The 26,595-nt window shown below is 37.0% G+C and overlaps 1 protein-coding gene across 2 annotated transcripts in view; it reads left to right on the top strand.

The window, feature by feature from the left end:
• Nucleotides 1-26,595, top strand: part of LCLAT1 (lysocardiolipin acyltransferase 1) — a 184,043-nt gene that overhangs the window by 60,573 nt on the left and 96,875 nt on the right. The window contains exons 2-3 of one of the 2 annotated variants that reach the window (XM_044261824.1): nucleotides 1,360-1,528; nucleotides 10,867-11,065. In XM_044261824.1, coding sequence (XP_044117759.1) covers nucleotides 1,364-1,528; nucleotides 10,867-11,065 — 364 coding nt within the window. In that variant the 5' untranslated portion in view covers nucleotides 1,360-1,363. Of the gene's footprint in view, nucleotides 1-1,359; nucleotides 1,529-8,319; nucleotides 8,515-10,866; nucleotides 11,066-26,595 lie in introns of those variants that run through there. The other variant, XM_044261825.1, reaches the window with a different exon arrangement.

Below are 26,595 nucleotides of genomic sequence, written 5' to 3'. Positions count from 1 at the left end.
GTTGGGCCCCTGCTCTTCAGTGGTCTTTCTTTCCACCCTCAGAAGTTTAGATCGAGAGTTTAGCAGAAATCCAGTTCTCAGATATTCATTCTCTTTGTACTTGGAAGGATGTTGTACGCATACTGTCAAGTGCTGGTAGAGGTTTAAAAAAACTACTCCATGCCCGGATAAACTTGAGTCTGTGTTAAGGGATTCGACCTGTTTTATTATTTGTCTGACATTTATGAAAGCACTTTGACATTTGAAATTTTATTTGTTCCCTGTTCTGAATATTTAAAAGGAATCACAGGTTTTGATCACTGGAATACCTTTTGTAATATAAAAATTTTAAAGCCATTATTGTTTTCATAATTTTAATGATTCTAACAGTTTTATTATACCGAGGCAAACTGTATTTTTGCTCTATGGTAGTTTAGGTTATAAAATCAAATGTGTGATTATTTATTTTAAACTGTGTTTCCAACAGTTTATTTTAAAATGTCAATTCTAAGTGTTTCTGGTTATGAAGACCCTGAAAGTAATCTTTTGGCAAATAGTTTAGGAAAGTGAGGAGTCTGACTTCTGCTTTATCTTTCAGCTTATAAAAAAACAAACAAAAAAACAGTTTAAGATGAGTTGCCTAAAGATACTACTTTTAGGTTCTAATGTGAAGGATTAAAATTTCTAGGTTTTAAAAAAAATTTAGTGCACTATAAAATTGCCAACCCTTTTAGGCAAAGTCAGTCTTAGGAAGATGTTCTGTAATTCTTGGTCCATTAAGTCTACTTTTTATAGTAGGATATAAAAAATTTTGGAATATTTTAAGGTTTGTAGTGAGTAACTTCTACAGGTTTTTGTTAATACTAATAACCAGTTAAAAAAACAAATATATTTGTTTATTGTATATTTGTATATATTTTTTTTAAAGATTATTTATTTATTTATTTGAGAGAGAGAGACAGTGAGAGAGAGCATGAGCGAGGAGAAGGTCAGAGAGCGAAGCAGACTTCCCATGGAGCTGGGAGCCCGATGTGGGACTCGATCCCGGGACTCCGGGATCACACCCTGAGCCGAAGGCAGTCGTCCAACCAACTGAGCCACCCAGGCGTCCCTATATTTGTATATTTGACAGCTTTTTTTTTTTGTTTTAAAGGTTAGACGACGTTTATTCTGATAATATTGATTATATTGATTTCTAGTGTCCTGGAAGTTTGTTAGATCTGTAGGACATGTATGAGGGTCACCTTTATGGTATTGGAGCTCTTATATTCTTTATTCGAGCCTTTTCTGTAGGCTTGTATTCAAAGATTATTTTATGTTTTTCAATTTGGGCAGTTATATGTATAATAACAAAATACATTTTTTTTTTGTATCTTTCAGAATCATGGTGTCATGGAAAGGGATTTACTTTATACTCATTCTGTTTTGCGGAAGCTTTTTTGGAAGCATTTTCATGCTGGGCCCCTTTTTACCTTTGATGCTTGTAAGCCCATCTTGGTATCGTTGGATCAACAACCGCCTTGTGGCAACCTGGCTCACGCTGCCCGTGGTAAGTCACACGTCAGATAAGGAGACGGGACCAAAGTAGCCCAGCTGACCAGTTTTTATTTTGTTAGAGTTGGATTTAGTCAGATGTTAAAATAAACATAAATCCTTTCTGGAGGAAATACAGGAGCTAGAGAGAATTAAATATAATTCATGTCCTTGAAGTAAAATATCTAAGAACCATATTCCAAAATTAAGAGCTTCTTTTATATTCCTCATGAAGTTTATTTTCCTTCATTGAAAATTATTACATCATTAGTTTTGTATTTCCATTTATTTTACAAAATAATGGCAAAAATGAACATTAGATACACTATTTTTTTGAACTTTTGATATTGATGTGATTGATTTAATTCTTCTCAGTTAAAACAGAATTTAATAATAAAGTGGTTTCCCATCTGAGAGCTAGAGTGACAACATCTGTACGGTAAAAGAATGCACAAAATGTATAGTAGATTCTTGGAATTAGACAGGTATTCTCTGCAAGGTCAGTGCATACAGCTCTGCGCGCAGCTCTGTGATTCTGAGCTTGGCAATGTCCTGTAGGGTTCCAGTCCATCCTCCTCCCTCGTCTGGATTGAAGCTGCTTCGGCCCTTCCCTGTGGCTGCTAGTCAGTAGTGCTTTCTCCAAAAGTGGAGTGACACCATACATTGCCTTTATCTTGAATAGGCTCTATTTCCTGAGGCTGTTCTGCTCCTTCTTTTTCCTGAGCAACAGCTAGAACTTAATGTTACTGGGTTTATGGACAGCCATGGTGGGGGTGATGAGGATATACCAAGAGGGACTCCTCTACTTTCAGTTGCTGAAGGATCTTTTTCCATCCTTGTCTTTTGAACTGTATTGCGCGTTTCCCCTCAGGCAGCCTGCCCTTGTCACATCTGTGGAGGGGAAAGTCCACCAAAGCTGTGGACTCCTCAGGCGGAGGTTGATGGGGGGCTGTTTACAGTGCACCCTTTTCATATTTTCAAAAGGATTTCTGTGGTGACTAGTTTTAAGAATTGAATTTGTCCCGGGACGCCTGGGTGGCGCAGTTGGTTGGACGACTGCCTTTGGCTCAGGGCGTGATCCTGGAGTCCCGGGATCGAGTCCCACATCAGGCTCCCAGCTCCATGGGGAGTCTGCTTCGCTCTCTGACCTTCTCCTCGCTCATGCTCTCTCACTGTCTCTCTCTCTCAAATAAATAAATAAAATCTTTAAAAAAAAAAAAAAAAGAATTGAATTTGTCCTTTGTCAGGGGTTAATTTTTAAAAAATTATTTAAGTATGTGTTTTATGAAATGTGATAGCGTTCGACTAAAAGTAGTGTCCCCTATCTCTCCCTGTCCCTCCTTCGTCTCCTCTTCCCCCTTCCTTTTCTGTATTTGTACTTAATCTATAAACACAAAGAAAGGACCGTAGCATAACTGGTAGATGATAAATGACTATAACTGGTATGGTTGCATATTTAATCCAGATTAAGGAGAAGAATTGCAAGATTGTGTTGAAGGGTAATGATGGTCATAGCTGTTAAGCACTTCTGTGGCAGATACGGTGCCTATTAATAAATACTTGAGGACGCCTTCATTCCAGGCACCACTATTATCCCAAGTTTACAGAAGAGGTAGAAGCTTTGCAAAATTAAATGATTTGCTGAAGGTCACATGCATAAGCAGAGCTGAGATTAAATCCAGTTTGCTGCCATTAGAGCCTTAGGTGATAGGAAAACCTTGAAGGATTGGTCAGGGTCACATGGTACTTGACCTTCCAGTGGTAAGAAGTTCACTGGGACCTCCTGACTGTTTCAAAAGAAGGTGGTTTCGAGTTCTTTCAAGCCAGGGCATGCCTCAAGGGAAAACATTTTGAGAAACTGTTAACTACTCATAAAATCAGTCTCAGTGGCATGATGATTTCTCACAGTGAAAGAGGAGGGTTGGTAAGGAATAGTCCTACAAAGCCTTCGAGAAGCCAAAGACGGAGGTTGCTGAAGTACCTGGAACAAGGACATGAAGTGAGTTGTGCAATATTCTCTCCTCGTCTGTTTTGAAAGAAAATGACATGTATGTATGTCAATGTTTATATATATAGTGAGATACATGTGTGTTGTGAACACAATTGAGTTACAACCTAGGGACCACATAATGTATCCTTAGCCGGTCACGGTCCACCCGAAGTTCTTATTTACCACCTTGTGTCAAATGGAAGAGTTGGGATCTGGTAGGGCTTTCATGCTTGCCTCCTCGGTGCTGCTGCTGCTGGCCTGATACATCCACTTGCACAATAAACTCTAGGGTGAGTGTTACAGCTTTTCCCTTTTACTAGTCCTGTGTCTTTCAAAGAAATAGTATGAGAGAATATAGTCTTATATTTATCTAAGTATTTTCCATTTATAGTATTCTTTATCCTTTATTAGAGTTTCTGTCTGGTATCATTTCCTTTCAGCCTGAAGAACTTCCTTTAGCTTGTCTTGCAGTGAGGGCTCCTGTGGATTAATTCTGTTTTCTTTTAGTTGAAAATTTCTTTATTTTGCCTTTGTTCTTGAAATTCTGTTTGCTGGCTGTGAAATTATGGGATGACAGTTTTTCTTCTTTCCATACTTTAAAGTTCTGCTGTCTTGTGGTCTCCCTGTTGTTGATGAAAAGTTAGCTATCCTCTGTTGTTGCAGCCCTTTTTCTCTGGCTGCTTTCAAGATTTCTTTCCCTGTTGTTGTGTTGTTTTTTCTTTGTTTGCTTGTTTTCAGCAGTTTGGTGATAATATGCTAGGTCTAGTTTTCTTTGTTTATTTTGCTGTGTTTCCTTGGGCTTCTTAGATCTGTAGCTTTGCTTTTTCCACTTTCGAATGTTTGGGGCTCGTATTCCCTCATATATATATATATTTTTTTTCTGTTCCATTTCGTCTCCCCTCTCCTTCTGGGACTGCAGTTGCGGGTGTGGTAGATGCTTACGTTGCTGTACAAGTCACCAGGTTCATTGACCCTCTCTTGTGCTGCCTCTATTTAAAATACCATACTTTCAAGTTCTAGAATTTATATCGGGATCTTTGTTGGTTTCATTACATTCTGAGCTTTCTCATCTGTTAATTCATCATAAACTTATTTTCCTGTAACTTAGCTGAGTGGTGAGTTTTCAGGGCAGGAAGCGACAGCCACCTTCCTTTTTTTTTTTTTTTTTCTCCTGTAGGAAGTACATTGCATCAAATATTTGTAATATTCTTACATATTATCAGTATGGATACTCCTTATACATTTATGTAAAAATTCTTTTTCCCTTCATAATAGAAGGAAAGACTTTTTTGGTAAGTTTTGTTAACTGTTGTTATGTCAAAAGTAATCAGCAGGATCCTGGACATTCATCCAGCAACTATTTATTAAGTGTCCACCATGTGCCAAGCCTATTGCTAGAAGGTGATGATAAGCAGGACAGATAGGACCTCTGACCCCAGGAAGGTAATAGTGTTCTACCTAAGCCATCTTGCCTAGTTGTAGATACACACAGCTTGACTAGTTTGTCTTTCATTCGCCTGAGAGACTGCCTCCTTTGCTAGATGACAGAAGGTGACTTCTCAGGCCATGAATTTTTTAGAGGTAGATTTTTAAATTAGCTTTAAAATGAGGTCCATTGTTTCATTGTGGCTTTCAAACAGACCATTTAATACGGAATACTCGTTTTTGTGGTGTTGCTTACCCACTAGTAGTACTTATTTACAAAATGAGTATTTCTCCATCAAATATCATATTTATATTAAGTAAAATAAGCACATAATGCCCAGCTCGCATAAGCTTAACTGTCGTAAGTACATATTTCTAAGAAGCTAATTAGCTTGTAGAGCTAATCCTCTACAAGCTACCTGAATGTTAACTAATTCCGTTTATAAAGTCACTATAAACCAGAGACATTTCATTTTGAAAACTTTCAGCTTTTTTCAAGTTAATATATAACTTTTAAAAGATTTTTATTTTATCATCTGTAAAATAAAGAAACTGGAGTAGATGATCTTTTGAGAGCCATTGCTGTTTTAGCACTGTGTATCTGATTCTAAAACGTTTAGAGGTAAATGATTTTTTGGTAGTGCTCGCTTCGGCAGCACATATACTAAAATGATTTTTTGGTAATGATCATACATTGCTTTACATTTTATTTAAAGTCTTAAATTTTCCAGTGTATAATCTTTTGAATATGAATCACATTTTTGGCTACACCCTTCTACCAAAACCTAAAGGGTTTTGAAAATTTTCTTGTAGTTACTACGTTGGTAGGAATCTTTGCAGTTGCCATGCTCTAGTGTCCAATCAGTCTATTTCCTCGGAGAGCCAATATAAGTGGAGTGCTTATTGGTACAGACATTTGATTTCAGTACTGACCTTACCACTTTCTAGTCATTTGAACTTGGCGGAACTACTTAGCCTCCCTAAACTTCTCTTTTCATTTGAAAAACAGGGGTTCTAATGCTGCCTACTTCCCTCAGGCAGTTATTCTGATGAGCGAATGAGGTAGTGAATATAGCTTTTTCAGAATACAGTGGTTTGATTAAGGTGGAACTTTATTCATCCTCAGGACCACGTGGGCAGGCTCGCTCTGCTCCCATGTCAGTCAGGGACTCAGATTCCTTCCATCCAGCCTGGCATAATAATATGGTCGGGACTGGTCACTACCACTTTTTTGCCCCACTCTGCAGGAAGTGGGTCTGGGAGGAAATCCAGAGCAAGGGCTTTCCTTTAAATCAGTGAATTATATACAAAGAGCACCTTTTTCTCTTGCTCACCCCATTGGAGGGAATGGCTGACGGCTATAATAACATCCGGGAAATACCGTCTTTCCTCTGGGCAACTAGGTATATAACTAAAATCTGTTACTCTGGAAGAAATGCTGGACTTCACTAAACAAATTCTGCCATAGCTGCTTCTGCTGTCACTCTTAGTGCTGGTACTGTCACACAGCATTACACCATACACTATGGTACAAGTCTTTATACAACTCCAGGTGCATGCGTAGGGTGGATGAGCGAAGAGTGGAAAGATAATATGTGTGTGTGTTTCTTTTGTTTTTAATCTAGGGTTACCCTCACCCCTGTTGAAAGTGAGATGAAATGTGAGTGGTGCTGTATTGAGTGTCATTCTTGTGTTTTAAATAGCATGTAGACCAGTCACTTCATCTGATGGTCAGGTAGAAAAAGCTGTTCTAGCATTCTTTAGAAAAAAACTGAGCTGGATTTATTGATATGTACTTGTCTCCTGTGAGGTACATTTCTGTGAGATTTTCAGTGGTCAGTTTCAGCTATTCCTGACTTGCTTTGAGAACTTGACACACAGGCAGAATTCAACAACCATCACTGTAGTATTAAATTAGTATATATTTGAAAAAATTTCTATTACCTGTTTAACTCACTGCCTTGCTTATGAGTAAGGGCATATCAAGCAGAGTCTTTCAGCTAAGAAATTTATAGTTGAATGCTTTACAGCTAAGTCACAAAAATTTGTCAGTGTCTTTTATGATCTTTTATTTCATACTTTTACAAGGTGCTAAAGAAGTTTTTATTTCGAAACAAATATATATATATTTTTTTACTCATAGGGAATTTAGTCTTTTCTCAGCTATACATGTACTTTAAGCAATTCCAAACAATTAAAAAAAATGTTCACTAATAATAGATTAGGTAAATGGATTTAAACAAATTACTGCTTCACCGAAATAATCATAAGGCGATCTTTTTTGTAAGCATCTCTTATGCATTAAAATAATTTCATTGGCAAGATTTTTCTTCTCTTACCATTTTTAAGGAGCATTTTGCGTTTTAAATGAGGTCCCCCAGTAAAATCTTCTAGAATCTTAGAGTTAGGTGAGACTTAGAGGTCACCTCGTCTAACCTATCTGTGTAAGAATTCCTTCCAGAACAGTCTGCAGAGTGACCGTTTTCTCTTGGTACATCCCTACAGCGGGGAGTGTAGGTCTTAATTCATTTAATTTTCAGACAGTTCGTTCAGCATAATCACTGTGGTCAAGATCAGACTTGGCATGCGCCAGAACACTTTTTGCTTCTCAAAGTTGGGAGTCGTTCCAGTGGTCCAATTGTAGCTAATAACCTGGGATTATGTAAATTATTTGGAGTTCTGTCCTCTCACCCTAGTTATGACTTAGGAAGTTAGAGATCATTTGATAACTCCCCACGTAGGACACAAGTCTATTCCACAGCCTGCTGATTACAGTCCAATCCTAGAATAAAACAGGTGTTCAACAGATACAGGGTATAGTTTCTACCTAGACTGCCACTAAGAGAAGGGATACTGTGATGAATGGCTTGGGATTGCAAGACTTTAAATAGCTAAGAATTTGAAGAGCTGGGCCTAAGTGAAGTCTGAAAAGCCCAGGCAGACTAGGAGAAGGGGAGCGCCACAGAGTTGTTTTTACCTCAGACTAAATAAAGATTCATCGGAAGGATAAATGAGAGCTTGGGCCATGATGGCAAAACTGATTCTCTGTGATTATGAAGGGGAACCTCTCATCTTTGTGTTTTCAGACACGTAGAACACTTTGAGGTAGTGATTAGTGGTCTATAAAAGATCCTCAGAAATTGCTTCCATAAACCATTATTAAATTTTATAAGATTAGTTTTTCTTCTATACTAGTTTCTATTCTAGACTAGGAAAAAAGACAGTATTCTCACATTTTTTTCTAGAATAGTTCTTAATCTGATTAATCAGTTTTAATCCAATTATTTGAATTCTGCAGTTTAGCCACGTTATAACCTTATCTCTGTGTAGTAAATATTTGTAGTTCTGCCTTTGCAGGAGCTGTAAATAACTTGACTAGATAGGTCTTGTATGGTATTACAAATGATTAATGTGAGTTTGAGATCTAGGCTGTCCAAAAGGTTATATATATCTTTCAGGCATATTCTGATGAAATGCTGGATGGCAAGGGAGAGAATGCTGTATGATATGCTCCTGGACAAATAGTCTGGATTTATTTTGACATTTGGGATCCACGGGATACATGTATTAGAAGTTGCACTTAAAAGGTGAGGGTTGAGGTTTGGCATTTATAGGCTTTAAGATTTTTTAACTTTTTTATGTGGCTCAACACACAATTAACAGTCAACTTCATCTTTCTACCAGTTAAGGGAAGGGCATCCAGCATTTTAGTTTTTTGTAAAAACTGTAAAGTATCATTTGGAAAGTGGAGTGGAGCCGGACCCAATTAATAAGCCATAGATGGTGTCTTCACATATGTCCTCTGGGCTGAGACATGGAATTCAGTAATTCATTTTGGGAGTTGATGGTCCTGTGTACTTACAGAGAGACAGTTCCTGTTGCGGGTCCAAGCCTAGAGGACTGCCATGGCTCTCTATCGAGAAGTCTACCTAGGACTTGACTTTCCAAGACTTTGGAGTGGGGGTTATAATTATTTGAAAATCAGATGAAAACTACAGGCATTGAGCAGAGTACCTGTGTATACATTTTCAGGAGGTGTTCGTTTTTATTTACTCCCTGAAGGCCATACTTCTGGGACTTGATGTCAGGTTAAACACCCATGCCCTAAAGTGAATCTCAGCTCTGGGAAAGTAACTTGATGGGATCTGTGGGATGTCGTTTTACTCTGTTAAGATATTAACATTCTGATTGCATAATTCTTTGGACATAAAACATTTCTGACTTTTCCTTGGCTAATATTCCTTTTAACCTTTTTTTTCTTGGTCCTGTGTTTATTTTGAAGTCCTGTTTTTGTGAAATGTAACAAATATAGCCAATGTTTGTAAAACATAAATGCACACTTTAAAATGATCTAGTAAAGTGTAGCTATCAACCACTTCAAGAACTCGAGTATTGGAAGGTAGGTGGTTTGCCAGAGGGCTGAGAAGTAACAATCATCTCCTCCTTAATAGAAGCAGGCACTAACCTGAGCTATAAGATAGTCGTTCCCTTGCTGTCCTTTTAATTTTATTGGCTATATATTTACTTCTAAATATCTTAGTTGCGGTCTGTTTTAGAAGTTTTATATATGGCACTTTTTGTTTGTTTTGCTTCTCTCAGCGTTATGCTAGTGAGCCATCTGTGTTGTTGTAGACACCTGTAGTTCGTTTACTTGCATTGTTGCTCCATATTCTGTTATATGCTGTACTGCAGTTTATGTGCTCTGTACTTCCACAAAGGTTTTCAATCCCTTTTTTCCATTAATAGTGAAGTCATATTTTATCTAGTAAATTTTTTACCTAAAAATTACTAGAAAATTTAAATAAGAGATTGAAATTAATAATCAGGTTTTCTTATTTTCTGGGGCTTTTTTTTTCCTCCACAAAACCAGTCTGTAATATATTTTATTTATTATTATTTTTTTAAAGACTTTATTTATTTATTTGACAGACAGGGATCACAAGTAGGCAGAGAGGCAGGCAGAGAGAGAGAGGAGGAAGCAGGCTCCCTGCTGAGCAGAGAGCCCGATGTGGGGCTCGATCCCAGGACCCTGGGAATCATGACCTGAGCCGAAGGCAGAGGCTTTAACACACTGAACCACCCAGGCACCCCCTGTAATATATTTTCTTCTAAATATTTATGTGCCTGCTTATCAGAAAAGTTCCAAATTCAGTAAATACTTGAGCATCTTCTAGGTACTGGGTACTGGGGCTGCAGAAGTTTATAAACATATGGTTATTTTATCCTTTATATTGCTAAACAGATATGTGTATGTGTTTAAAAAGATCGTAATACAGAAAGGTATAAAATGAAAATTTTGACTTTCTGTCCCTCAGCCCTATATTTGGTGTTAAATTTCCTGATTTTCCTTTCTAGAAAGTAATAATGTATCTATAGCCTTAAGAAATTACACAGTGGAATCTTCTTTCATGTCTTTTACACTTTTTTCTTTCTTTTTTTACACTTTTTTATTTTTAAGGTAAAATTATATCCTGAAGATTTCAGTGAAAGTTAGCATTTCTTTAATTAAGAAACTGTCAGAAACCTAAATTAATAACACTAAAAATACAAACAGTGCCTTTGTATTCTCATTCTTTGAGACTAACTTCTTATTTCAGATTATTATAGAAGCAATAATCTTTTTTAAAAAAAGTTTTATTTGACAGAGAGAGAGATCACAAGTAGGCAGAGAGTCTGGCAGAGAGAGAGGCGGGAGCAGGCTCCCTGCTGAGCAGAGAGCCCGATGCGGGGCTCGATCCCAGGACCCTGAGACCCTGACCTGAGATGAAGGCAGAGGCTTAACCCACTGAGCCACCCAGGTGCCCCTAGAAGCAATGATCTTGAGAAACACTATGCCTTTGACTTATTAGAAATAAGGTTTATTTACAGGACATGATATAATTTATCTATGGGAAATCATAACTTTAAATTGTTACATGTCTATATTGTTTATTCCTTAGGCATTGTTGGAGACCATGTTTGGTGTGAAGGTGATTATAACAGGTGATGCATTTGTTCCTGGGGAAAGAAGTGTCATTATCATGAATCATCGGACAAGAATGGACTGGCTATTCCTGTGGAACTGTCTGATGAGATATAGCTATCTCAGATTGGAGAAAATTTGCCTCAAAGCTAGTCTCAAAAGTGTTCCTGGATTTGGTAGGTTATCACAAATTATTTTAAGTTGGTCATTCGTTTAATATGTTACTTCCTGACCCCTGCCCTAAAATTACAGAATAACTTGTTAAACTCCCCTTAAGTATTAAAATTATTCCCATTTTTTTTCTTACTAGCCTAAAAACATCAAGCACAACAGACTGTTTTAATCTCTTTTTTGAAAGATTTAATGTTGAGAAAAGAAGCTCCTTTCAAGGAAGTAGGTATGGTCCCAGAGAGACCAACACCCGGAAGGATATCAATTAATAGTTAAATAACTTTTTATTGCATGTAATGCTTGTGGTAATTTAGGCCAGAAAAAAATGAACTGACTCATTCAAATTCATCTAACAAATATTAATTGCCTACCGATTGGTTCTTAGCAGTAGTATACTAGTTGCTGGGATTTTCTGAGCTTTCCCAATCCATAGCTTCTTTTGTTTTTGTTTTTAAGTTTTCATTTTGCTGGTTTTATACGATATTAAAATTCCTAGCAGTACAGCATGTTGTATGGTAGAGAAGTAGGGGTATTTCAGCATGGCATGTTACAACTTAATCTCCTTCTTCCATTTAATATGAAATGGGGTAGGGAGCAGACTAAATATGTATTCAAACCAGCTGTTGACATATGGGTATAGGAAAACTCCCTGACAGCTTTATCTCTTATATCTCTTTTTCTGTGGTTTACAATGTAACATTGATTATTTGAATTCTTTGCCTTCCAAACTATGGCCTTGTCAGTGTACTGAAATGGTAGAGGGTTTGTGAGGGCAAAAAGGTAGGTGTTGGCCTCAGAATGGACTAGTAAGGAGGTTTGTACTCTCAGGACAGTCCGATTTCTTACATGGCAACTAACTTCCTTTAGAGTTAACATCCTCATAAAACTAGCATGAAACTACAAGGCATTTTATGACCTCAGAATTCATATAGTGTCACATCCATGGTATATTATTGGTGGAAGCAATCACTACCTTCAGAGATCTAGGGGGAGAGCACAGACCTCAGTTTTTTTTTAAATAAAGATTTTACTTATTTATTTGGGAGAGAGAGAATGAGAAAGAAACAGAACATTGGTAGGGGGGGCAGTCAGAGGGAGAAGCAGAAGCTGAACAGGGAGCCTGATGGGACTCCAGAATCATGACCTGAGCCAAAGGCAGGTTCTTAACCAATTAAGCTACCCAGGTGCCCACAGACCTCAGTTCTTGATGACAGAAATGTCAAAGACCTTACCAGTATTTCTAAAGCTGCTACTTCCCTAAAAGGACTGATCAAGAAAGAAAGAAGGCACATGTTACCTGTACAAGAATGAGGATGTCTTGTTTATTGTTCCTGATTCTACATAAAATAGAGTAACAGAATATTAAAAACTTATGCAAATAAGTTTGAAAATTTATATGAAATCAGGAAACTATGTACAGAAAAAAATGCAACTGATAATTCTGTCTGAACAGTGAAGAAAAATTAAAGCAGTTTTATATCTAATAAAGAGATTAAATCCATAATTAAAAGTCTTCTTACAAAGGTTTTTAGAGGACAATGGCAGCAGTCTGATTTTTCTCAGAGTTAAAAAAAGTGATCAAATAAACAGGAAATAACATGTATCACTCATCTCTTCAGAATGACTAGGAAATAAAGAATATCATAACCTTCTAATTGTCTTATAGATAAATAAATTCTAAAGGCTTAAGAGTAGAGGGGCATGGACAACTAAGAAAAAGCACAAGCAAAAGCATCCTCTAAAAGGAAAAGTCTAATACTAAGTTCCAGAATACTAAACACAGGTCAGGACATAATGGTTCTCAGCACATGATATAGGGAAATGATTAGAAAGACAGTGGGACCTGAAGAGGCAGCCTCAGAGAACCATTGTTTTTGAAGGAGAGTCAGTCAGATACAAAGAGAAGAGTTACTCCTCACAGAGTGGGCAGGGAGGAAAATGAGGAAATTAAAGATTCTGCAGGAATAAAAAGAATAGCAAAAAATAATAGCCTTTCTTCACCCTGCCCCAATACACCTACAAAAAACTGCCATAAAATAATTTTTTATCTATAAAAGAAATCTCTTAGGTGGAGGGTGGAACTGAAAAATCCAAAAGCTACACTATAATACAATACTGTCAACTGAATGAAATGTCATCAAATAAACATTTAAGAGCATGGGGGGAAAAAACCACTTTGAGAAATACGAAGAACAATAATGGTCAGGAAAACAAGAAAAATGTAAGGGCAATCGATTGAAGTTAAAAAAAAAAAAAGACAAGAAGGCAAAATCCTATCAGAAATGTATAGGAAAACAAAGAGAATGAAAAATGAGGGAAAAAAATGGTCAAAAAGTAGTTGAAATGGAAGATAGTCAAAGGATGTATGTAATTAGAGCCCTTTAAAAAGACACTCAAAAGTATAACCCAAGAAAACATTCTGGGCATAAATGACATGAGAGGGGCTTCCAGGATGACAGCATGAGTAGCTCCATAGACCCGGTGAAAATTCTAAAACAACGAAGTCTCTCGAGATGGTCCCAAGGACATACAGCAAATGAACATTTATTCCAGAAAGGTTACCAAGATTTGTTAAGAACAATGAGAATCTGTGGTATTTGAAACTACACATTTTCTTTTCCTTCCACTGTCAGTCAGACAGAAACTCCACTCCAGACTGGTACAATCAAAAAAACATCCCTCCTTCCCTCTCTGGCTTCTCATTAGATGGCTTTCTTCCCCAAGTCCTTACTGTCTTCACTCGAATAACTTCATATTGATTATACAATGACTAGGCTCTGTGGTTTTCAAGAAAGCAAATTAAACTAGAAGTTGCTGGTAAAATAAAAATTTTATATCTGTATATGAAGGAACAATGAATTTGAAGTACAAGAAAAGCAGTTGCATTATCACGTAATGCCAAAGTTTTATTTCTGTTTAATATAATAAGTAATATATTTAAAACCTCCATTCTCCAGTTAGGTATTACTTTGACTCGAACCTAAGTACAGAATATTTATCTCTTGCTATGAAATTAACATTAGAGTCAAACATGTTTAGGCAGGCTTTAGGAACCATTAAATTTTCTCTTAATGTCATATATACTATTTTAACTTGATTGGCTGCTTGATTGGCTGATCCGTGTTTAATTTATTTAAGAACATACATTAAACTATATAAATAAAAAATGAACATGATGAGCATGTGTGGGTCATGCTACAGCAAAGAGGGGAAGAGTAAAAATGTAGCGCTAGAATGTGTTCTAACTTAAGTTCCTACTAACTTAAGACTACTTATATTTGTAACAGTCTATGTAAGTCTCTTGGTAATTACAAAGCAAAACGTTGTAGTTAGAAACACAAAAGAGAGAAAGGAATTCAAGCATACCAGTGCAGAAAATCATCAAATCATAAAGGAAGGGAACCAGAGAAGAAGAGAGAACCAGAGACCTGTAAAATAGCTAGAAAACAATGAACACAATGGCAGTAAGTGCATGCTTATCAATATTTACTTTAGATGTGCATGGGCTCAGTTCTCCAATTAAAAGACATTGTGGCTGACGTGACCCATCTATATGCTGCCTAAAGAAACTCACCTCAGATGTAAGAATACACACAGACTGAAAGTGAAGGGATGGAAAAGATAATCCATGCACAGGGAAACCTAAAGAAAGCTAGATAGACTAATTAAGAGACAAGGTCATTATATAATGATAAAGAGGTCAATCTAATAAGATAGCATTATAGGAATAGTGCAGGACTTTATTATTTTTTTTTACAAGATTTTTTTTTTTTTTTAAATGTATTTACTTGAGAGAGAGTGTGAGATAGAGAGCATGAGAGGGGAGAGGGTCGGGAGAGCAGCAGACTCCCCACTGAGCAGGAAGCCTGATTTGGGACTTGATTCGGGGACTCTAGGATCATGACCTGAGCCAAAGGCAGTTGCTTAACCAACTGAGCCACCCAGGCGCCCTGTAGTGCAGGACTTTAAAACCCACTATTATCAATGGATAGATCATCCATCCAGAAAAATCAATAAGGAAACATTGGCCTGAAATGACATGTTAGACCAGATGAACTTTGCAGACATATAACAGAACATTTCATCCAAATTCAACAGAATACATATTCTTTTCAGGTAACACATGGAAACATTCTGCAGGGTATATGTCAACTGTTAGGCTAGAAAACAAGTCTTTTTTTTTCTTTTTTTTAATTCCGGGTAGTTAACACAATGTAATATTAGTTTTATAGTGATTCAGCACTTCCATACAATACCCGGTGCTCAACACAAGTGCACTCCTTAATCCCCATCTCTTATTTGACCCACCCCCTCAACCTACATTCTGCCTGGTAACCAGTTTGTTCTCTATAGTTCAGAGTCTTGTTTGGTTTGCATCTCAATAAATTTAAGAAGATTGACATAATGTTAAGCATCTTTTCTGATCCCAGTAATACGAAACTAAAAGCCATTATAAGAAGAAATCTGGAGAACTCACCAATTTGTGGACATTGACAAACTGGTTTCTCAGGAGTATGTTGTTTAAAGAAGAAATCAAAAGAAAAATACCTTGAGGCGAATGGAAATACAACATACCAAAAAATAAAAAAACTTCTGGGCTCTGTGGCAAGAACAGTTCTAAGAGGAGGAAGTTCATAGTGATAAAGGCCTACATCAAGAAACAAGAAAGATGTCAAATAACTTTACACTTCAAGGAACCAGAAAAAGAGGAACAAATGAAGCCCAAAGTTAGTACAGGAAGAAAATAACAAGGATCAGGTGCAAATAATAAAACTGAGTAAAAAGACAATTTGGAAACAATCAAATTTTGGAAGATGTAATCAAACCCGACAAACCTTTAGCTAGAATCACCCAAGAAAAAGAAATCACAAATAAAATTAGAAATGAAAGAAAAGATTTAAAAACTGGTACCACAGAAATACAAAGGATCATAAAAGACTGCTATGAATATTTATATGTCAACAAATTGGACAACTTAGAAGAAATAGGTAAATACCTAGAAGTGTAAAACCTAGCAAGACTGAGTCATAAAGAAATAGAAAATCTGAACAGACTAGTAAGATTTCATCGGTAATCCAAAACCTCCCAATAAACAAAAGTTCAGGAACAGGTGGCTTCCCTGGGGAATTCTACCAAACATTTAAAGAATTAATACCAATTCTTTTCAGTCTCTTCCAAACAATGGAATGGGAGGAAACAGTTCCAAAGTCATTTTTACAAGGCCAGCCTTATGCTCATACCAAAACCAGTTAAAGATGCCTCTATAAAACGACATGCCAGTATACCTGATGAACACAGATGTGAAAAATTCTCAACAAAATATGAGCAAACTGAACTTAAGAATAAATTAAAAGAATATATGACATGAAGGAAGTAGCATTTACCCTCAGGCTGCTTTAATGCTCTGCTGTTTCTCAAAGCAAAATATTCTTCTCTTCGGTATTCGCTGGACTTTCATTAAGAGTCATGCTTATAAAAGAGATTCCTTTGGTAATCATTTTACCTTTGGATGAGAGTTTTGTTCTCAATAAATGCCACAGTCTGAGAATTTAAAAAAAAAAATTAAAGAACTTATACACCATGATCAAGTAGGATTTATTCTGGGGGATGCAGGGATGGTATATCACCTGCAAATCAACCGGTGTGATATACCACATTAACAAAATGAGGGATACAGATCACAAGGTCATCTCAATAGATGCCAAAAGGCATTTGACAGAATTCAGCATCCATTTATGATAAAAATTCTCATCAAAGTGGGTATTGAGGAAATGTATCTCAATATCATAAAGGCCATATATGATAAGCCCACACCTCACATCATACTAAAAGCTGGAAGCTTGAGACTTTTCCTTTAAAATCAGAAATAAGACATGAATGCCTACCTTTACCACCTTTATTCAATGTACTAGCCTGTACACTGAAAACTGTAAGATACTAGTGAAAGAAATTGAAAAGAAACAAATGGGAAGATAATTGGTCCTCATGGATTGGAATAACTAATATTGCTAAAATGTCCATACTACCCAAAGCAATGTACAGATTCAGTGCAATCTCTATCACAATTTCAATGGTATTTCTCACAGAAATAAATAGTCCTAAAATTTGAATGGAGCCATAAAGGGATCCCAAATAGCCAAAGCAAAAGAAGGAACAAACCTGGATGCATTACACTTCCTGCTTTCAAAGTATATTACAAGTCTGTAGTTACCAGACTTGGCATAAAAACAGACACAGATAAGTGGAACAGAATGGAGAACCTAGAACTAAATCTATGCAAATATGGTCAACTAATTTATGACAGAGGAGCCCAGAATATAATACAAAATACACATTACTGAAGAATAAATGGTGTTGGGAAAGCTGTACAGCCATATGCAAAAGAATGAAGCTGGATCACTATCTTACAGCATTCACAAAGATAACTCAAAGTGGATTAAAGACGAATATATGACCTGATACCGTAAAACTTCTAGAAGAAAACATAGGTGGTAAGTTCCTGAACATTGGTCTTGGTGATGATTTTATGGATTTGCCAACAAAAGCAAAAAGAGGGATGACATTAAACTGAAAATCTTCTGTACAGATGATGGAAGCCATCAAAAAATGAAAAGCTAGTCTACCAAATGGGAGAAAATATTTGTAAATCATATATCTATCAGTGGGTTAGTATATAAAATATGTGAAGAACTCCTATAACTCAATAGCAAAATAAAAACAAACAAAAAACACACCAAAACCCCCCAGCAAATCTAATTTTTAAAAATGGACGGAGCATCTGAGTAGATATTTTTTGAAAGAAGACATACAGATGGCTGACTGGTACATGAAAAGGTGGTCAACATCACTAATCATCAGGGAAATGTAAATCAAAACCATAATGACACATCAATATAATTACACACCTGTTAGAATAAATACTGTCAAAAAGATGAAAAATAGTGTTGGTGAGACTGTGGAAGAAAGGGAAATTAAAATATGTTCATCCACTATGCAAAGCCATATGGAGAGTCCTCAAAAAATTAAAAACAGTATTCTGAAGGAAAGGAAAACACTAACTTAAAAAAATATTTGCCACCCCTATGTTCATTGCAGTATCATTTACAATAGCCAAGATATGGAAACAACCTACCATCCCCATCAGTGGATGAATGGATAAAGATGTGAGATAGGAGATCGCTGGGAAAATGGGGGAGTAGAAGGACCCTAAGCTTACTTTGTTCCACTAATACACCTGGATAACACTCACATCAGGGTAAATAACCCAGAAAATTACCCAAAGACTGACAGAATAAACTCCATAACTAAATGTAGAGAAGAGGTTACATTGAAGAGGGTAGGAAGGGCAGAGACACAGTGGGGAGGGAAACCACAGGACTGTCTGAGAGAGGGAGGGACCTGTGGGCACGGAGAGGGGAGAGAAACAGACTGTCACACCAGGAAGCCCTCACAGGGAAGATGAATTCCCATAACACTTGGCTTTGAAAACCAGAGGGGCCTAATTTTGTGAGTTCTTAAAACCAGCATGGCTTAAAGCCTGGAATTTTAAAAATCAGTGGGTCAGCTCTTGGAAAACTTGGAGGGCAGAAGGTGAGAGAAAATAGAGTCCATGCCCTTAAAGTGACAGCATAACAAACAGCCTGGGGAGAGACAGCATAGAAGCCACAGTTTGAAAAATGCCTTAGGTGTATGGGATGGAGAATTATTCAGGACAGAGATCACTGGGAGACTCCTCCAGAAACAAAGTAGTGGATAGGAGTTCTTTCCCTTCACTCTGTCCCAGTATAAACACATGACCACCTGCAGTGCAGAAATTTACTATCCACCTTGCTTAGCTCTGCTTAGCAGATCCCCCCCATCCAGCCAGACTTGTCTCAGACCCAGGTCTGCTGCTGGTTCCTTTCCTGAGAACACAGCACAAACCTTGCCAATACCTCATCTCCTGGTCCCAGAGTTTGTAGGGCCTTGGTACCCGCAGCAGAAGTAGGTTCCCTCTCATGGAGAACCATTGTGTAAACCTTGTTAAAACTTCATGCCCCACCCCCAGCATATTACAGATCTGCCCTATCCAGTACACTCCTGGCTGGAGCCCATTCATACCAGGGCCACAAGCCTGGCAGTGTGCAAGCAGCCACAACAGGGGCCACTACTGGTCCAAAGTGACTCTTGCCCTCCCTGACACCACTTAGATTGCGGCCCCAGCAGTGAGTTGGGGGCTGACAGCTGGTGTGATTGCTGGTTCTACCCAGTGACGAAAGCTTCTTGGGACAACATGGGTTTAGCACCTTGTCGTTTGGTGCCACTGCATCTCTGATAAACACCTAGTCTGACTCAACTCAAGCCCAAGGAGGCTTCACACTGGCCCACCAACACCATAGGAACCAAGCAGGCAGAGAGCCATTACAGATGACTGCACCGAAGGAAAAAGCAGCTCATCCAAAACACACATACTGCATAGAGGAGCCACCCCTGAGCCACCAGTTTCCAGTGAAGAGGGACACTGTACTGTAGGACACTGTAGGACCTCTTCTTCAAAAGGCCACTACTTTCAAGAGCACGAGACATAGCTGACTTTTCTAACACATAGAAACAGACACAGAGAGGTAACAAAATGAGGAGATAGAGGAATATGTCCCAAATGAAAGGGCAGGATAAAACCACAGCAAGAGACCTAAGTGGAATGGAGATAAGTAATATACCTGATAGAATTTAAAGTAATAGTCGTAAAGATATTTACTGGACTTGAGAGAAGAGTGGAAGACATCTGTGAGACCTGTAGCAAAGATTAAAAAAAAAAAAAGTTAACAGAGGTGAAGAACACAGTAAATGAAATTAAAAATACATTAGATGGAATAAATAGCATGTTGGAGGAAACAGATGAATCTGTGACCTGGAGGGCAGTAATGGAAAGTAATCAAGATGAACAGGTGAATGAAAAACATTTATGCAAATAGAGGGTAGACCTAGGGAACTCGTTGACTCCATCAAGTGTAGTAACATTGGCATGATAGGGATCCCAGAAGGAGAAGAGAAAAGGGGGCAGAAAATTTATTTGAAGAAATAACAACTGAAAACTTACTGAATCTGGGGTAGGAAACAGAAATTCAGATGCAGGAGGTACAGAGATCCCCCAGCAGAGTCAACCCAAGGAAGTCCACACCAAGACACAGAAATTAAAAAATGGCAAAAAGCTGTAATAAAGAAAGAATTTTAAAAGCAGCAAGAAAAAAGAAAACAGTTATATACAAGGGAAACTTCAAGGCTATCGGTGGATTTTTCAGCAGAAACTTTGCAGGTTAGAAGAAAGTGGCATAATATATTTATGGTGCTGAAAGGAAAAAAAATATGCAACTGTGAATACTCTGTCCAGCCAGACTATCATTCAGAATACAAGGAGAGAGAGAGAGTTTTCCATACAAACAAAAACTAAATGAGTTCATCACCACTAAACCAGCCATACCAGAATTGTTATACAGGACTCTCAGAGTAGAAAATAAAGACCATAAATAAGAGTAATAAAAGTAGAAAGCACAATGGCAGTAAAAATAAGTATACCTGAAAAAGTCAGTCAAGTAACTCACAAAATAAAAAAGGTAAAGTATGACACTATAAACCTAAAATGTAGGGTGGAGAGGGGTAAAGAATAGGTTCAGATTTAAGGGTCTATTAACATAGACTGCTATATGCAGAAGATGTTATCTACAAATTGAGGTAATCACAAATCAAAAACCAGTAATCGATATACAAAAAATAAAGAGAAAGGAATCCACGTGTATCACCAAAGAAAGCCAACTTATGAGAGAAAAGAGGAAGAAAGGACCAAAGAAGAACTATAAAGAAATAACCATAAAACAAAGAACAGAATGATATAATACATATTAATTGTTTTGAATGTAAATGGACTTAATGCTCCAGTCAAAAGACACAGGGTGATGGATTGGTTAAAAAAAAACAAGACCCATCTATATGCTGCCTGCAAGAAACTCATTTCAGACCTAAAGACACATACAGATTGAAAGTGAGGGGATCGAGAAATATTTGTCATGCCAGTAGCTATGAAAAGAAAGTCGGGGTAGCAATACTTACATCATACAAAAGGGACTTTAAAACAAAGAGTGTAACAATAGACAAAGGACAAAGACACTAAAATCAAGAGGACAATCTAGGAAGATACAACAGTTGTAAATATTTGTGTATCCAACATGGGAACACCCAAATACATGAAACAGTACAGAAAGGAGCCTAATTGATAGTAATACAATGATAGTAGGGGACTTTAAAACCCCACTTACGCCTGGGTGGCTCAGTGGGTTAAGCCGCTGCCTTCGGCTCAGGTCATGATCTCAGGGTCCTGGGATCGAGGCCCACATCGGGCTCTCTGCTCAGCAGGGAGCCTGCTTCCTCCTCTCTCTCTGCCTGCCTCTCTGCCTGCTTGTGATCTCTCTCTCTGTCAAATAAATAAATAAATAAAATCTTTAAAACCCCACTTACATCAATGGACAGATCATCCAAACAGAATATCAAGAAAGAAATAGTGGCTTTGAATGATATCTTGGACCAGGTAATTTAACATATGTATTCAGAACATTCCATTCCTAAAACAGTGGACTTCACATCCTTTTTTTTTTTTTTAAGATTTTATTTATTTGACAGAGAGAGAGAGAGAAAGTGTGAGAGCAAGCTAGGAAACAAGCAGGTGGAACAGCAGAGGGAGAGAGAGATGCAGGCTCTCTGCTGAGCAGGGAGCCCAAATGCAGGGCTTGATCCCAGGACCCTGGGATGACTTGAGCTGAAGGCAGATGCTTAACTGACTGAGCTCCCCAGATACCCCTGCACGTTCTTTTCAAGTGCACATGGAACACTCTGCAGAACAGATCACATATTAGACCACAAACCAAATCCCAACAAATTTAAAAAAAATTGAAATCATACCATGCATCTTTTCTGACCACAATACTGTGAAACTAGAAATCAGCCACAAGAAAATATCTGGAAGCTATTGAATAATGAATGGGTCAACCAAGAAATCAAAGAATACATGGAGACAAATATAAAGGAAAACACAGCAGTCCAAAATCTTTGGGACATAGTGGCTCTAAGTGGGAAAAAGTGGCTCTAAGAGGGAAATTTACAGCGGTATGGGCCTACCTCATATCAGACATTTTGTCTGATTTAAGTATTGTTACCCCAACTTTCTTTTCATAGCCACTGGCATGACGAATGTTTCTCGATCCCCTCAAGAAGCAAGAAAAATCTGGAAAAAAAAAACAACCCTATTAAATCCTGACACCTAAAGGAACTAGAAAAAGAACAAAGCCTAACACCAGTAGAAGCAAAGAAAATAAAAATAAAATAAAAAAATAATAAAAGATTAGAGTAGAAATGAACAGTAGAACAAAACAATGATGCCAGGAGTTGGTTCTTTGAAAAGATCAACAAAACTGGTTAATCTTTAGCCAGACCATCAAAAAAAAAAAAAAAAAAAGAAATAAATAAAAAAGAGAGGATTCGAATAAAATGAGACATGCAAGTGGAGAAATAACAACCAACATCACAAAAATACAAAGGACTGGGGCGCCTGCCTCCTTCTCTGCCTCCTTGTGATCTCTGTCAAAAAAATAAAATCTTAAAAAAAAATACAAAGGACTGTAAGGAAATAGTATGAAAATGTGTAGACTGGGAAAAACTGAGAGCTTTCCCACTACAGTCAGGAACAAGACAGGTATGTCCACTCTCACCACTTTTATTTATTCTGTCTATAGGAAGCCCAAAAGATTCCACCAAAAAACTGCTAGAATTGATAAATGAACTCAGTAAAGTCATATGATACAAAATCAGTCTGTTCGATTCCATATACTACTTTTTAATGGCTGAGTAATCCATTGGGTATGTGTGTGTGTGTGTGTGTAGTATATCATGAAATATTCAGCCATAAAAAATGAAATCTTGCCATTTGCAACAAATATGGATGGATTCTAGAGAGGACAATGTTAAATGAAATAAGTCAGTCAGACAAAGACAGATACCGTATGATTTCACTCATATGTTGAATTTATTAAACAAAAAAAACCCCAAATGAACAAAGGGGGAAAAAAAAAAGAGACAAACCAAGGAACAGACTTGTAACTGTAGAGAACAGATGGTTACCAGAGGGGAGGTGTGTGGGGACAGGTAAAACAGGTGAAGGGGATTAAGAGTACACTTAACCATGATGAGCACTGAGTAATATAGGAAACTGTTGAATCACTATATTGTATACCTGAAATGAAGATAATACTTTGTTTAACAGTGGATTTAAAAGAAAACAAAAATAAAACAAAAACAAATGGTATGAATTACACACACACACACACACAGGAGTATTATTTAGTCATAAATAAAGTAAACCTTGCCTTTGAGACAACATGGTTGGACCTTGAGGGTATTAATGCTAAGTGAGATAAGTCAGAGGAAGACAAATACCAGATGATCTCAGTTATATGTGGAATCTAAAAACAAAATAAAACAACAACAACAAACTAGCCAAAACTGAACCTCAGATACAGAGACGACATTGGTGGTTGGCAGAGCCTGGGGTTTGGAGATTGAGCAAAATAACATGAAGGTGGTCAGAAGGCACAAACTTCTAGTCATACAGTAAATAAGTTATGGGGATGAAATGTACAGCATGGTGATGATAGTTAATATTATAGTATTGGACATGTAAGAGTTGCTGAGACAGTAGATACTTAAAGTTCTCATCAGAAAAACATTTGTATCTGTTTGTAATGATATTAACTAGACATATTGTAGTGATCCTTTCCCTATATGTATCATATGGAATCAGTCTGTTTTATACCTGAAACTAATATTATCTATCAGTTACATTTCACTTTTAAAAAGTAATACTGCTTTATTGGGTAGTTGTGAGGATTAAGTTCCAGTAGAGTGTTATTTGCTGCTGTTTGTTACATCTCTAGTTCCAATGAGAACATCTGCCCTTCCACCTCTTGCCTTTTAAAGATCCATATTAGACTTCTCATTTTTCCAGGGTCTCAGAGACCTGAACTTTTAATCTCTCCACCTAATCTTTACTCCTCCTTCTATACAATGGTATAGTCATTTTTATCACCACAAAACTTTCTTTTCTCTTGCCATGAGTTCCTATTAAAGTATTTCATTCTTAGCTTTTCCATTTGTACATTTTCCCCCCGCATGAGTTACAAGCTCCTTACAGAAAGGGTCTTCCACATTGATATGTCTTAAAAATTTGTAGACTTGGTAAGATTTCATGAAAATGCAAAATTTAATGAGAACTGATTTTGGATTAGAGAAAAAGATTTTAGAACCTGTAAAGAAATGCAAAGAGGGGCGCCTGGGTGGCTCAGTGGGTTAAGCCGCTGCCTTCGCCTCGGGTCATGATCTCGGAGTCCTGGGATCGAGTCCCGCTTCCCTCTCTCTCTCTCTGCCTGCCTCTCTGCCTGCTTGTGATTTCTCTCTGTCAAATAAATAAATAAAATCTTAAAAAAAAAATAAAAGAAATGCAAAGAAAATTAAATAAGGTAAAAATGTAGGCAGCAAGAAACCAAACCAAAACACAAAACACAAACCAAACCCCCAGCAGAGCAGTTTGCAGATGAGAGTTTGCATTAAAGCCCCATTAAAGCTGGAGTTTGCAGGAGGAAATGAAAGGGAAAAGAATGGAAACATCTTAGTGGTCATCCATCTCTTGCTTCAGACTATGCTATATGCTAGACTTAGCTTGTTAACAGTTGGACGTGACTTCAGGGAGTATTTAATATTGCTCTTTATAATTATTTCTAAAATAAATGTTTGCTTACCAGATGTTTAGAATGGAGTTTTCTGGTCTATTTAATTCATTTGCAGATGACTAAAGAAAAAATGATATTTTATATCTGTAGTGCCAGGTTGGAGAATGAATGAATGAAAGTTTGGAATTTGGAAGTTCTTTTCCTAGAGTATAAGAGTAATAGACTAATGTATCTTGCTAGGAAAGAAATCAGTAACAGTGTTTAAATTCCAGATCAGGTTATAAAGAATTTTGGTAAAGTTAAAGAGTTTAGAGTTTGTGAAGATATTAAATTTTAATCAAAAAAAAAAAAAAGTCCTATAGTCAGATTTTAGCTGTTTCTAATGGTGGTATACACGTAGATTTTTATTTTTAGCCAACTTTGTAACTACTTAGTAACAATTAATGAAATATTAACCAGAAGATACCATAAAAAGTCCTTTGCCTGGTACAGAATTACCAGGCAAATGGACTTTCTGTTCCATTTGTGCCCACACAACTCATGGCTGCTTGATTTTCCTGGGTTATTAATTATACTTGAGTGGCAGAAGAGTTTGAGGTTTTTCCAAAGTACAAAGAGGAATAAATATTAAAGAGACTTTGATTTAAAAAGTGGCCATGTTGTGTATTAAGTTTAAAATCTTCTAACTTGGGGCACCTGGGTGGCTCAGTGGGTTAAAGCCTCTGCCTTTGGCTCAAGTCATGATCCCAGGGTCCTGGGATTGAGCCTGGCATCAGGCAATCTGCTCAACAAGGGAGCCTGCTTCCCCCTCTCTCTCTGCCTGCCTCTCTGCCTCCTTGTGATCTCTGTCTGTCAAGTAAATAAATAGTCTTAAAAAAAAAAAAAAATCTCCTGACATATGTTTCATAGGAAATTGTCATGTATTTCGGTAATGATAAAATTACAGAATAGAATGGTGAAAACTAGGAAAATCACAAATTGTGACATAAACTTATAGGAAATATGTGAAATTGTGAACTAATGATTGTTCAGAATGAGATCAGGGAGACGTGGAAGTGACAAGTTGGCCTCTGATGACTGCTTCTCTGCATTGTTTGTTAAAGGCTGGCAGAGACTCTGAGTGTATATCCAGAAGCTCCTGTGGTGGTCTGCTTTAGCAGAATAATTGAAACTGGGTAGGAGGGTACTCAGAAGTTTGTTCTGCCAGAGTATTAATCTATTGCCGAAGTATTAAATATTTTTTGCTCAATTTGATTTACAGAAATAACTGCAATTTAATTTTTGTAATTATATTTTTTTACTGCAGTTTTATTTTAAATGCCTTTGGTGTTATATAAGCATTTCTGTTTTTAAAGATCCTGAATAAAAATAGTTGGTTAAAATCTGTTGTACCCCTTGCCAGTGCGCTATAGCAACAGTAATTGTAGCGTACCTTGCTAGTAAACATGGAAGGGCTGCAACACGGGGTTGTATTGATACAAAGGTAATCATTTTATGTGGCCAAACTTTTCATTTTACTATTTTCATTTATTACAAACTTTTACTATTTTCATTTACTACAAACTTTTCATTTTAACTATTTCTCATTAATGTGTTTTAAGGATTAGTAAAGTATACTTTGTTGAAATAAAGATGATGCTGCTCCTGCAGTTTTAAGAATTACTAAATTCATGTCACCTTACCTTTTATAACTATTCTATATTAAGCACAAAGAATGGATATTTTCCTATTGAGACATTTACAGTTTATTAATATTAAACTTTACATTTACAGCTTATTAATAC

Source organism: Neovison vison, chromosome 8 (assembly GCF_020171115.1).
Source record: "Neovison vison isolate M4711 chromosome 8, ASM_NN_V1, whole genome shotgun sequence".
Classification (NCBI taxonomy): domain Eukaryota; kingdom Metazoa; phylum Chordata; class Mammalia; order Carnivora; family Mustelidae; genus Neogale; species Neogale vison.
This window is presented reverse-complemented; position numbering and strand designations above follow the sequence as displayed.